We start from the raw sequence: 14,232 nt of genomic DNA, 5'->3' as shown, positions 1-14,232 counted from the left end.
CAGGAATTCATTGGTTCCAACGAGAACCAAGACATGAACTGCCTTACCAAAGGGTTCACCGAAAACTGGCCTGAACTGACCAATGTGATAGAATTAGGGGTGTTCATTTTCTACCAATTTGCCCTTTCCAAGCTCCAGGCAAATACCTGGTACCTTCTGTGTGGAGAAGGCACATGCTCAGTGGCTCGGGGTGAGACCAAGAATCTCCCCAAGGTCCTTCCCTGCCCTCTACAACCAGCGTCCAAATTCATGTACCCCGTCTGGCCATGTGGTGATGCACGCACCCACCCCAGAGCCCTGCAGAGTGTCCCCCACGGAAGGAGCCGTTCAACTACCCCCAGCAGACACGCCCACGCCTCAGGTACCCACCACCTGCATAAATCATCACTCATTTCTGGGTCTGTCGCGACCCAGAGTTATGGCAGGAGGCAACTATGCTCCCTACATGGTGGGGACAGAGTAAGCTACTGTGAATCAAAAACACTGATGAGCTAATTCCTACGGGGGGGCAGTCTGTTCTGCGTGTCCAAACTCGTAACTCCAGGGATTTCAAAGTAGGCAACCTGGTTACCACACAGAAAGAACCCAGCTAGACACCTGTGGACGGACCCCACTGTGCCCACACCGCGCCCTGGCTGCGCCTGTGACCTGCACAGGACACGCGGGCACCGGGGGCTCCTCAGGAAACCAGCCACCACCGCCTTCTCTTCAGAGCATCAATACCGTCCATTATCATCTGGCAGACGTCGTAATATGAGGAAACGGCTTTTGAAAAGCTCCTTCTCGTGCCTTAATTGACTGAACTGCACTTCAAGTCTGTTCAGTGTAAACCAGGCTCAGTGTCCCGAATGCGGCACGATGTACTCACTGTGAACTTCTCCTCTCTCTTCTTCCGGAAACCAAAGGAGTTTTTCCTAGGGAAGAGGAAAGCACAGGACTGTTAGATTTTTCCCCTTGAAACACATTTCACTGAGCACATAGGCAGTGCACGTATATTCAGCCTTTATACAGATGATGTCTGATTCTGAATTCCCAACCCTAACGAGTGTAAGCAAAACAGGTATCTTACAGTAACGGACTAAACCTGAGGTCTAGCAAGGTAAGTAAAACACACACTGAAAGGATTTTCCCATTAGGAATTCTGTTAGTGTGTAAATACTCGAGTATCCGTCAAGTTGTAGAAGACGTGTAAGATCTGATCCTGAGCTACAAAGAAAAACCATTAAAGAGCGGTGATGAACGCCCATCCGCGTGCTCGTCACCAAGACCCCAAGCAGCCGCGGGCGCTCACTGCCCCGGCCTTCATGCTCTGGGCCAACAGCCTTCACTGGCTGAACCAACCACGCAGGTCGCGGAGCCCCTGTGCTTTCTACACCTGTCTGCCATCCTTACACCCCCATTCTGGGCTCCCAGGTTGCAGAGTCACACCCGCAGGCAGCAGAGCCGTCCCACACGCCGCAGCCAAAACCGCAGCAACGAACACCTACTGGGTGGTGCCCGGGCTTCCACGGCCTGACAAGCCACATACTAATTCCAGTTCATAATTTTACTTTTATTTACTTATCCATTGTCATTTCACTGAAAGCAAAGGCTCCCTAAGGGCCGTATTACATAAACTATAAAGGAATTTAGAAATAATCTCGACTAATTCCTTTATTTCTCAGAGAACCTCCCAGCAGCCTTGCCCAAGATGGCCTAAGGTGTCAGAGTGTGACCCCTGTGCTGAGCAGGGACAGCCTGGCCGCCCCGCTAGGGGAAGCACGGTGCAGGCCTCCAGGACTCTGGCCCAAAGCCACACCCTCCTGTAGAAACTAGTCCAGAAATAGCCCCCGGTTTTCAAGGGGCTCCCAGCAGACGGAGACTACATGCCTGCCCACAAGCCGCCGCAGGACTGAGGAACATTATGCCCGTGGTGCCCGGGCACAAAGTCACAGACGGGCGTGACTGTGAGACCCCCACCCCGACCGTGACAGAAGCAGCATGTCTCCGCCTGGGCTGCCCCCCTGCCCTCGTCCACATCTGTGGCCTTGGGGTAGTCCCTCTGCGTCTGAACGACACTCCACCGGAAAAGCCCTGAAGAGCCCAAGGCCTGGTCTGGAAACAAGGACCATGAGGGCGTCCTGACCAGCCCCTCCCCGCCGGCTTCACGTCCCGGGGCACCTCAGCTGACCGTTCCCCCTTCCTGATGTCTGGCTGGTGGTGGATGAAGTCCTGGGGTAGACTCTTTGCGGGGAGCTCGATCCCCCACTGGAGGGGGTCTCCACAAGTTAGACAAACCGCATGCATCTTGCTGTGGTCTGAAGCCGGAAGTGGTGGCAGGACTGCCTGAGATGCGTGGACAGAGCAGGCCTGCTCCCACTGTGGAGATGCTGGGAAGAGGCTCTGCACCTGAGGGCCCCGCTCCACGCCCAGGAAGACGGCGAGGCCCGGGAATGGGTCTTCCTGGTGGCACTTTTCCTGCACCATCTCCAACCAGCCCTGACTGCGCCCGGGGACCACCTTTCTGAGGGCCTAGCCTCAGCTCTGCAGGCCCTGCTCCAGGCCCCTCAGTCTAACAACCCACACCGTTTCCTCGGCAGCAGCTGCTTCCTGAGGTCGCTGCGTCTGCACTTCCTTGGTGTCCCCTCTGCCCCTCAGCCCTCCAATGCCTGTCCAGCCAACTTCATGTCCAACTTCCTGATGCTACGCAGCCCCGGCCACGCCAACTCCACCTGGCCATGGCGAATGGGGCATCCACACTGCCCTGGGTGCACAGTGGGTGCCTGACGGAGGGGCTTCTGTGTGTCAGACATGGTCCTGTCTGCTCTGTACAGAACACACTAAGAAATTGTTCTTAAAGTTTTCCAAGTGGGTAAAAAAAAAAAACCTTAGGCAGGTTGAACACGTGCTGGTTGTGGCTTTGGGTCAGAGGGCAAGTCCTTCCTGGCAGCCCGTTTGGAATTAACCGCTGAGGGAAGTAAATGGATAAAGCCAGCCTCCACCTGTCAAGACCGTGCCGGACATCACTGATGAACCCTTGCACCCCTCCCCGTTCCCATCTTGTCCCCCAGTGAAGGGTGAGTGGCAGAGGGCGAGACAGGGAGTGGCACCCATGGAAGTGAGCGGGGAGAGGGCACGAGGGGCAGGCTGTGCAGGACCTGCCAGAGCCATGGAGGGGCAGGCGAGACCTCCCCTAAATGTGGCCAGCGGCACCACGTAACTGGAACAGCTCTTGTTTATAAGTAAGCTCAATATGAATTTAAACTCTGTTCTGCCCGCCCACACAACTCACTGCCTGCCTGCCATGTGACTCTGCACTGGGAGAGGAGTGAGGCGGGGCGACCACAGGCTCACAGAACATGGAGTCTGATCAATTCTCCACAAAGGACGACTGGGACCTAACACGGTTCAGCCCACCCCCAGTCCTCACAGGACGCTGTCCTATCACCAAAAAGAGGGAACCAGCAAGTCTCTGCTCTGAAAGTTACCCTCTGAGGAATCACACAAAACCTCTGGTGGCTACAGCCTTCAATGTGATTTTCTGTGATGGATTTGAAAATAATGATTGCAGAACACACCTAAATGAATGGAACCTGAAACTACAAACAGTTTATAGAACACCAGGTGCCTGCCCAGCAAAGACTAAGCACTCACCTTCCTCTACCTAAGCCAGGGGAGGGCTCCAGACTGCTCGGCTCCACGCGCCCCAGCCCTGCGTCTCTCTTGGCGAAGGTTGGAGGGTTCTGTGCCCGTGCTCGAGGCTGACCTGCCGGCCTCGTCTGCGGGCTCCGGACACCATTAATCAGCTGATCCGCAGTAAAGGTAAACATGGAAGGACTTTCCAGAAGCCCAGGCCCCCTCTCTGCACTGGGGATGGCGTGGCGCGGATGAGACTTACTAGGATTCCTATAAATAAAAGTGTTTATGCAGCTCAGCTCTAGAACGGTCACAGCGTCACAAAATGAGCATGCTAATACACAAATGTCTAGGCAAAAGTGTTCTTTCTATTTAGGAAAAAATACAAAAAGCGTTATTTAGCATTGTTAACTCATAGTATGTCTGATAATGCCAATCTGAACACAACATCAATGCTCTGCTTGGCTGTGGTCTGGGTCCCCAGAAGCCTTTGTCTCCCATGAGCCTGTCCTTCCCGCAGCCACCACAGCACACATTTGAGGGTCTAATCCTCAGACAGCGTGATCCCACACTTCTGGGTGTTTCACATCTGATGGACATTAACGCTAGTCAAATCTATCATCAGCGAGTGTCAGGGGGACTCGAGCATGTGGTGAGGACTGCCAAGGTTTTCCACGTGTCATGTTTCTGCTCTGCTCTGAAAGCACACAGTATGGCAGTGACCTCATATTACTTGCCTGCTTCTTGGAGGGTACTGTCTGAGGGAGGCCAGAGGAGACGCTGCAGGTTTGAAGGTGGGAGACGTGAACCCATTTATAAATCCAGCATTTGGAAATGGAGTTACCTAGGTTCATTAAGAACAAAGAGACTTCAGTTGGTTAGTGCTGCACCTTGTGGCAACCTGGGTCACTTCTGTTCCACGTTCTGCAAGGAACGTCCACTCCGAGAAAGGCACAGCAGGGTGAGGCCCGCTGGAGTGTCCTCTCCTCGGCTGCACTGCTGGGAGCCCACTGCAAAACCCTTCTCAGATGCACCCCCTTGCACTCCTCATGCTCGGAAGTGCCCCAGCTCTCCTTGAACGTGGAGTCACATTCTGCATTGTACGAGGGACTACGCAGCTTAGGGAACGCCAGACAGGAGGGAGGCAACCTGGGCAAAGGGCTGGACCACATCACACAAAACGCTTTCAGTGTGTGCAGCCAGCCCCCGCGCCTCCCAATAAACTGACCATGAGGGCTGCTGCGCTGGGGCAGGTGTCCCTGCCTGAGCCCCACGTGAAGCTGGACTCACCAGGGGCGGGTCGAGATAGCTGTGTGTGGCTGACCAGGCCTGGGGGGCGACCAGGCTGTAGAGAGGGAAGTGCTGCTGGGCGCTGTAGACCGGAGGCAAGTAGAACGAGGCCGCGTAGCGCTGCTGCGTGTAGAGGCTGACGTCCAGGGGTCGGAAGCCGTTCTTTGGCAAAAACGTGTTTATAGCTATTGCCTTTGCTTTTATCCGCGCCTGCGTGAAAACAGTAAGCTTCTGGGAGAATACTAAGGAACACTGACTCGCACACAAAGTACAGCCAAAGGTCCCGCTTACCTTAATTGGTTTTCCTTGGAAAGTTTTGACTTCTTCTCGCAGATATTTGTACGCCTGAGGGCAAGAACCATCCGTGATACCAACGTGTTAATCTTACGAATAAGACGAACTGACAACTCAGTGCCTCGAATAAGGAGCTGTGTACTTAACACACGGTGGACGTGACCAAGAACAGTACCCCTTGACCTTTTTGGGTCACACTCCTCAAAAGAACCTGACAGAGGCTACCGAACTGTCAAAAACTCTCACGAACAATATCTGTATACAGCTTTCTAAGCATTAACAGAAACCACAACAGCATCCCACAGATCACAGGCTAAGAATCCTCACCCAGGGAAACAATGACCCAACGTGCACCTGGAATTACACAGACTGGGAAAGAAAGAGTGAAGATCACAGTGTTCAAGTCATTATTTACGAACCTCCTCCTTCTCCGCACGTGCCCCACGACCCCGAGGGCCCTGAGCCGCCCCACGTGGGAAGGAGGGCTCGTGCTGCTCCAGCCAGGCTCTCCCCACTCCCACCTCTCTGTTCCTGTGAGGCCCTCTTCCCTTCACCCAGTTAAAACCCAGCTTTCAGACCCTGGCTTCTCTGCCCGAGCCCCAGCAGTCTCGCTGACAACATCTGGTATCACATACAGGGCGCTCCCTACGCGGGTACACGTCTCCCTGAGGAAGTCTTCCTTTACGGGAAGGGAACCCCCTGAACTCCTTGTTTCCCACAGAGAGCCTCTCGATGCTTTTTCAAGGATGTTGCAATGCGACATTGCCCTGCAAAGTTAGGGTTAGGTTCAAAACCCCCAAACATTCTTCTAAATATTCAAACCTTTTTCTGCACAGATGAAAGAGCAGAACCAGTTTTCCTACGCTGTCAGCCTCCCACGTCCTTAGGAAGTCATGCCTGCACTTTCCATGTTGCTACAGAACTGTCTGCACACACACCTGCTCTGGTTTGCTCTGCACCTATGTTCAAAGCCAGCACCGTGGCACGAGAGCGGCCCGCAGGCGCAGAGTCCCACTGTGTACTAACGGCTAGAGTGCTCCAAGGGAAGGGGTGGGGTGGGGGGAGGGAGCTCACCTGTTGTGCGTCTGCCTCTGTCTCAAATGTAATAAACCAATTATCGTTATAGGCGAATTCACAGTTTATGAACTTCGGTAAGTTGTCTCCTTTAAATAGTGCTTCTACTTCCTACAGGAAAGAGGTCAGAAGTTAATTAAATTCCCAGCTGTGCCACCGTTTGTCCTCCCCAAACAGAAATGACACACCCCGAGGGACAGATGCTTAGAAGACAAGCCAAACACACCGATGTGTAGAACCCTCCCAAAGTGGCTAGGCGTTCAGTGTGGCTTCCAGAGTGAGGATCCCACTGCCACAGGAAACAAGCTCACAACCTACCGACCTCCAATGTACCACTGACTCAATTACCGTGAAAATACCCTTTTATCTTACCAGGAGGCCAATAACCACACAACTGGGGGAGGAGGGGAGGAAGGTAATTCAAGACACTTAAACATTGGCTGGGCTTTCGGTTCCAGCTAAGATGGACCCAACTTACTCTCCCACAGGAAACAAAGACACAATATAAGAGAGAATGGTTTCTGAGGCCACACAGGAGCACAATCCCTGGGGGACAGGTGTAAGTGAGCCCGAGTGCCCAATGAGGGCCTGGGGTTCCCAGGCCATGGTGCCAGGAGAGTGAGCACAGGCCAGCCCAAAGCTGCAAGCTCAGGGGCACCCCAGGACCCAGCGTGCAGGAAATAGCCACCTGACGAGAGGGACCCCTGAGCTCTCTGGGACACATGACTGTCCCTCCCACCAGCCTCCGCCGGGAAGTGTCTGGTGCATCTGCCCTGCTCTGCTCCCCTGCCACTGACTGAACCTCAACACAGAGCCCAGGAAAACACCACCACTCAGTATAAAGTGAACTCCAAAGTGCCCGGCATGCATTCAAAATTTACCAGGCAACACAAAGAAACAGAAAGATATGATGCATAATGAGAAAAAAATCATTGTTCAAATTGGCCCCAGAAAGGCGCTGAGGCCACACATTGGCTCGAACCAGCACATGCACACTGGCGCCCGTGGCGGCCCTCTCCTCAAAAAAGCGTTTGATCCAAAAAATTATTTAGCGTAAAAATATGTTTTGTCTCAACTTGTGGGTTTATTATTCTTATTTTAAAATGAATAAATATTTAAGCCTTTCTCCTTTTAATTTCTAAAAATGGAAGTTACCATAAACTGTTCTTTTTTAATGTCAAGAGTGTACTGGAAGTCCCAAGACCAGAAAGTTTGAGAACCACTCTCACTCTGAGTGTGTAAATCCTGGGGAAAAGTGTTACTTTACCTACTCATTCTTTAAAATACGTCCTCCAAAACCCACAGAAGCAAGCAGAAAAGCCACACAGAGAAGTGCAAGTACCCTTCGGAGCAGAAACGACTTACCTCTACAGGGGTGGACTCAGAGACCTCGCGCAGGATGACTATGCAGCGGTTCTGGTTTGGCCTCACTTTTTCTCCCTTCTCGTCCACTTGGACTAAAGGTAAAGCTGTGCCGAGAAGGGAAAAGGACGGTGCATAAAATTAAAACAAGTCAGCCATCTGTATTTCATTACGACCACACAGATACCCCAGGGGGACGTGTTAGACTGTACTACTAACTGCGCTGAAGAAAGCTGTGCGACAGGGAAACACCAGAAGTCCTGACAGTTCAACACAAACTATCAAAAGGTTTTGCACCTTTGAAACGGGTCAACACTGCCAGCACCAGTCAGGCCTGACTCAGGCCTCACCAGCTCTTCCTGATCTCCTTTCGGTCAGGTTTTGCCTTTTGGTGTCACTCTGTAAACTTGTATCCCATGCAGAGTCAGGTCACAGCACATCAAGGTCACTATCAGAGCTCAGGGCCATCCACCACCACGACGACATGCGTCACCAGCTCCAGGAAGGAGGACATAACTTCACTCTGGTTCTACTGCTCTCAAGGGGGCAACGAGGGAACATTATGGAAAAGCTCCTGCTGCAAATCCGGCAACTTCCATGAAACAGAAACAGTCCCTAAAGCACACAGAGCGTACCGAAGTGTACTTTAGAAAAGAAGAACATTTTCTACACAATCCTATCAAACATTCAAAAAAACAAACAAAAACAAAAAACACACCAATTCTTCAGTACAAACTCTTCCAAAACACTTCAGAGCACTTTCCAACTCAACCTACAAAGCCAGCATTTCTACACCCAAACTAAGCAAAGACATCACAAAACAAGAAAACTACAGACCAATATCCCTCAGGAAGACTAATTAGAAATTCCTATCGAATTTTGCCAAATTGAATCCAACAAAGCATAAAAATGGGACTATATAATGACAAGTGGATTTTTCTCAGTAAATAAGGCTGGTTTCCAAGGAAAATTAAACAACGTAATTCACCATATTAATGGACTTAGAAAACAAACAAAAACACAATTACCGCATAGACACAGAAGCATCCGACAAAATCCAACTTGTATTCCTGATAAAAAAAAAACTCAGCAAACAAAGCAGCGGAAGGCAAACCTCCTCACTGACCAAATGCCAACATCCGGCACTACTCATGCCAGCAGATGGGTTAGGCAAGCATGCTGACCCCTACTCTATTCTGCACAGCCCTGGAGGCCTCAGCCAGGGTAGTAACACAAGAAATAGAGATTACATGCATGCAGACTGGGTGCAGGAAGGTAAACCTTTTCATTTGCAGATAGGCTGAGCTCTATATAGAAAGCCTGATACAATGTCCATAAAACACTACAATTGTGAGTCTGGAAAAGGTTTACGTATAAGATCAACACACAAAAATAAGCTGTATGGCTACATACTGGCACCAAACTATCAGAAATTGAAATAAAAATATTTAAAATTGTGTCCAAAATATGAAATACTTAGTTATAAATCTAGAAAGACATGAAAGACCTGCACATTGGAAACTGCAAAACACTGCCAAAGGAAAAAATTTTTTAAGACTTTCCTTAGTAAATGGAAATATATTCTGTCAGTGGATTGAAAACTCAGTATTGTTACAGTGTCAATTCTCTCCAAATTGATTATTAATTCAATGTAATCCCAATAGAAATACCAACAGGCCCTTTTGAAAAACCAAAATGTTAATTCTAAAGTTCACATGGAAATGCAAGCATTTATGCAAAATGCAGAGAGCCAAAGCAAGTGGAAGACTCTGCACCTCCTCTAAGACCTACTGTCAAGCCAGCACCACCCGGACACTGCAGGACAGGTGTCAGACAGCCCAGCAGACTCAGGCCGACCCCCAGCCGGAGAGGAGCCCCCACCTGTGGAGTAAATGACTGAGAGTGGCACAGGCAGCATAGTGGGGAAGGCCGAGCCTTTCCGACAAGGGGCGGGAGCAGCCGCACACCCACACCCCAGGGGGTGGGGACTCAGACCCACCTCCAGCCACACACAACAATGAGCTTATGGGGATCACAGACCTGAAGATGTAAAGCTAAACCCAGAGACATCTAGGAGAAATCACTTGTGGCCTGGGATTAAGCAAAGATTTCTTAGGAACAGTACCCAAAGCAAGCTCCGTGAAAGAAACAAGGTAGTCAGCTGGGCTGCCACGGGGCGTCTGCAAAGACAGGAGGGGACAAGGTGGGGGCGCCCGGGAGAGAGAAAATGAAGCCACATGGACACACCCACACCCGCTGGGAAACCTGACGCGGAATCGCCGGAAACGCTTGCCCTGGCCACGGCTCAGCACTCCAGAAACAGGCAGCAGCTTCCCAAGCGCACGACACCTGCCACCTGCTCCGACCTCCCACTCGCACCAACCTACCCAAGAGAGGCGGGGGCGTCTGTCCACACAGACTCACACCAACGTTCCTGGCAACCTCATCTGTAATGGCCAAAACCTGCCATGACCTAAGCGTCTTCCGATTCGGGGGACAAACCAACTGTGCTGTATCTACTCGATGGAGCATGACTCGGCGATAAAAAGCCACAATCTACCGACACTAAACAAAATAATCACGCGAGTGAAAGAATGCAGACACTCCCCAAAAACAGACAGTTCATGACTGATTCCATTTATATACACTTTCCTGAAAATTTAAGCTAATCTACAGTGACAAAAAATGAACAAGCAGGGTAGTTGCCTGGGGCAGGAGGAAACTGGTGGGTTGGGGGGGTTGGTGGACATGCGCATCATGTTGATGGTGGCAGATTCTCAAGTGTACAAACACGTCAAAATGTACCAGATGTACACTTACACCATGTGAATCTGAAGTGTGTAAACTCCACCTCACCAACAAGGAAAGCTGTAAACCCATACAAAAACCAGGCGGTGGCAAAGCACTCCGTGCCCTCCCTCCCCGCCTCTGCCAGTCTCTCTCCCCGCTTAGCTGCCCCCAACACGCTGAGTCAGCAGCTTCAGTCCTATTCACGTGTTTATGCTCCTACCCCTTATCTCTGAATCCACAAAAACACAGTTCTGTTTACACATGCCGAAACTTTATACAAATGGTATTACCTTGTACGTAATTTGAAACACCCTTTTAATCAACATTATGACCTTAAATTTTATTCTTGTTGAAAAACATGCCGAGTTCATTTTATCTGCTCTAGCATTCACTGTGTGGCTAGCTCACAGTGTATTTATTCACACCCTGATGACAAATGTTTTAGAGTTCTTTTAAATTAACAATTTCAATTAAATTAACTATAAATACAGAGCACTTGAATTAGATATAGTGTGACATGCACTATATACGTATTGATTATAAAAAGTCTAAAAATGTAATTTATGCAACTCAGTCGACATGAGAATATTCAAATTAAAATAAGGTATTACCAACTGTCTGTGGTGCATCTGATTCTATGTTAGGTATTTTGGGGATGGGGATAAGACTCAAACTTAAGAAGCCTCTCTGCTCACCCTCTCCAGAATTACAATAATACAGTAATATGCTGACTCTGCTCTGATCATGTAGGTTATTACATCGTACATATATTTCTGTCCAAAAGTTAAGTGAAAACAGACGATCAGACAATACCAGCTGAATATTAATGGACAGACAACAACATTCCAAACCAAGGACCCGCACAAAAACAGTACTGGAGGAGGAAGTGGGAAACAGTAGGGGAGAGCAGGGCTGCCCGGGGCAGAAATGGCTCCTTTAAGCAACTAGACAGGGCTACCAAACATGCTCCCAGCCACCAAGTGTCAATGGAGAAATTATCCTCAGCAGGGCAGCCAAGTTTACAAGGATGGCCTGAAAGGAATAACTAAATCTGGGATTCTTAACAATAACCAAAGATAACCAAAGACTGTTAACAGAGTAAAGAAAGCTGCTGGTCAGATGGGAACCAAACTCAGCTGACACACAACAGGGCCTGCTCTCAACGGGCCCAAGAGACAGAGCACCATTGGAGGCACAACACTGCCTTGGGAAAAAAACGGGGGTACAATTTTCAGAACTCAAACTTCATGGATTTCTATGTTTGCCAGTGTTTTTAATTAATTTAATGGCCTTATGACATTTACAGAGGAACAGAAATAGAGAACTTTTTTATGCGAACAGAAAATCCAACTAAGTTCTAAAATAGGGCATTCATCTTTTTCTACTGCTGTTAAGTCAAATGCATGTGAGAAAAAATCTTCACTGTCAGCAGCACAGCTAAGCTGGGAGAACATGAACACCCTGCGTAAGAGTCAGTGATGGAAAGTCATGGCGGAGACACAGAAAGGTGGCTTTAACTCGGGCACCCACCACTGCATGCCTCACGAAGGGTGCCCCTCAGAGATGCTCAGAACTGTGGGGGCAGAAACCACCAGCTGGTACTTGTAGCCCCATCATAAAAAGTGCATCTTTATAAAGAATTAAACATCATCCCATTTTAAAAAAAATCCCACACAGCACACATTTACTATGAAACTAACACCTGTAGAAGCCATCCCGGGTGGGAGGGGAGAGGCGCAGCGTTACGGGGCACGAGGAAACTGGGTTTCACCAACATACATGTGGGTCCAAACTGATCCAACTGTATACTTTGAACACACACAGTTCACGGTGTGCCAACTATACCTCAGTAAAATGGTTTTTACAAATAACAAAATGGTTAGGTTGTGAGAAGCCTGTCTGCAAAGCAAACCAGGGCAGGTCACACTTTAAATACCCACTCTCCCTGAATCCCTGTGGGTCTCGATATAATGTTTAAATCTTCCTTTGATGTTGCCAAATGTCCAAGGAACAACTTAATTCACAGAATGTTTTTAAGGAAGAATGCAATAAACCCAAACAGAACTTCAGTAGGAAGCTGAAATTTGAAAAACTCTTTCAGCAGCTGGCATGCTAATCAAAATGCACACGACTCTACTCTGAATACCGCTATTTATTTTTCATGAATGGCACAGCTGTTAACCTCTCCATTAGCCTTTTCTACCCCACAGGCCACAATCTAAGATGCTCCTGAGGGCTGTCATGGAGCACCATCAGTGCCCCCGCGCCATGCACCTCACCAGATACCAGGACTGTCAGAAACACCTGGGAGGCAAGGGGAGACTCCACTTGCCACCGAGTATCTCCACACAAACAGCTGAGCACCTGATGGTCACGTCAGCAAGAAAGATGCCGTCTGGGCCACGTGTGCCTCGCCGGCTGTGGCCTACTTACACCTCAGCACTTCGACAATCAAGTCCATGTCGGTGCTAAGCTTCTTGATGTGGTCCAGGTTAGCAACCGTGGTGATTGGCACGTACTGATCACTGTCCATCTGCGATATAAGGTACATGTCACTAGCAAGGTTCTCCCTGCAGAAAGAAGACAATCTCTCTTAATCGATAACTTCTTTAAAAGGAAGCCTCGCAAGAGGTACGAGTGTGGTTCGGTGTTGCTTTGAAGTTTTCTCTAAATTCCAACCCCACCTACCATTTGCCACCTCTCTTACCTTGGGACAATTTTTTTCAAAGACATCTGGGGAGGCAGAGAGAGCAAAAGTGAAAGTATGCTGCACTTTGTACAATCACAATCGGCAAGCAGGTAAATCTTTCACAAATGTGCTTATAGCTTATCTCTGTCCCAAGCTTATTAAAAACAGAAACCCAACCTTTTAAAGTAAGGAAATCCAGTGAGAGAGCAAAAGAAAGAATAATGCGGAAACACCAGGGAAGGCTGGTGCCCAGAGTGCCTGTGGCTCAGGTTGGACACCTGCAGAGGCCAGGACTCTGGCTCTGGCCTCTCAGCCCCCTGGAGCGGCCAGGGTGACAAAGCCGTGTTGTGGCCAACCACGTATGCCACGGGGCCAGTTAGACCACTGGCAGCCCTGGAGGGAGGAGGGCAGGTGTCCCGGGGAGTTTCCACAAAGAGGACCACGCACTCAGAAACCCCTCAGCACCACACACAGCTGAACTCTGGTCCCCAAAAGAAGGCCCAAGCAGCCCCGCAGGGGTGGGCTCCGCCACAGGAGCCCAGGCAGGCCTGCGGGAGCACCTCCTCCCAGGAGTTGATCAGCAAGCCATCGAGGTGGTGTCCCAGTCTGGGCTGCACAGCGCCCCTCCCCGCGCCCTCACGCAGATGCACCGGACACCTGCGCGAGATCTGAGAGCAGAGGTGGCCCAGAGGAACAACCGGAGAACTGCCCTGACTGACAGGGAGCGTCTCACCTGGCTTGTCTCCTCACACTCAGCCCCACCTCCCCACACACCCGGGTCCGCATCGCGACCCTAGACATTCTGCTCTATTTAACAGAAAAACCAAAAATATGACTGCTACACAAAGAAAAAACAGCTTCACAGTGCAGCGCTTGGCACACTTTGAGAACTAATACTGGAAACGTGTCCTCGAACTTCGGCGTGCTAGAAAATGTCTCTGTGAGACTGACCCCGCCCAAGGCTCCTCGCTCACAACCTGAGGGTGGGTGGCGGGGGGAGGAAGCCGAAGTTCAAAAGCAACCCAGGTAACGATCACGACGCACCTGTGGACAGTGGGCAGCAGGTCAACAGGCTCCATTCCCTACCAACAGATGTAAGACACAGAGACTGACAGCCA

General features: G+C 50.1%; 1 protein-coding gene across 3 annotated transcripts in view; it reads right to left on the bottom strand.

The window, feature by feature from the left end:
* The window catches only part of LARP4B (La ribonucleoprotein 4B), a 75,742-nt gene that overhangs the window by 6,936 nt on the left and 54,574 nt on the right, over window positions 1-14,232 (bottom strand). For all 3 annotated transcript variants that reach the window (XM_072955123.1, XM_072955122.1, XM_072955121.1), the window contains 8 exons: window positions 12,859-12,995; window positions 7,639-7,742; window positions 6,274-6,384; window positions 5,197-5,250; window positions 4,906-5,115; window positions 4,353-4,459; window positions 3,634-3,885; window positions 869-914 (listed from right to left, as the gene is read on the bottom strand). In XM_072955123.1, the coding sequence (XP_072811224.1) occupies window positions 869-914; window positions 3,634-3,885; window positions 4,353-4,459; window positions 4,906-5,115; window positions 5,197-5,250; window positions 6,274-6,384; window positions 7,639-7,742; window positions 12,859-12,995 (1,021 nt within the window). The remainder of the gene's footprint in view (window positions 1-868; window positions 915-3,633; window positions 3,886-4,352; window positions 4,460-4,905; window positions 5,116-5,196; window positions 5,251-6,273; window positions 6,385-7,638; window positions 7,743-12,858; window positions 12,996-14,232) is intronic.

This window comes from Vicugna pacos, chromosome 35 (genome assembly GCF_048564905.1).
Source record: "Vicugna pacos chromosome 35, VicPac4, whole genome shotgun sequence".
Taxonomy (NCBI): domain Eukaryota; kingdom Metazoa; phylum Chordata; class Mammalia; order Artiodactyla; family Camelidae; genus Vicugna; species Vicugna pacos.
The sequence above is the reverse complement of the archived record's forward strand: the minus strand, read 5'-3'. Positions and strand labels throughout refer to the sequence as shown.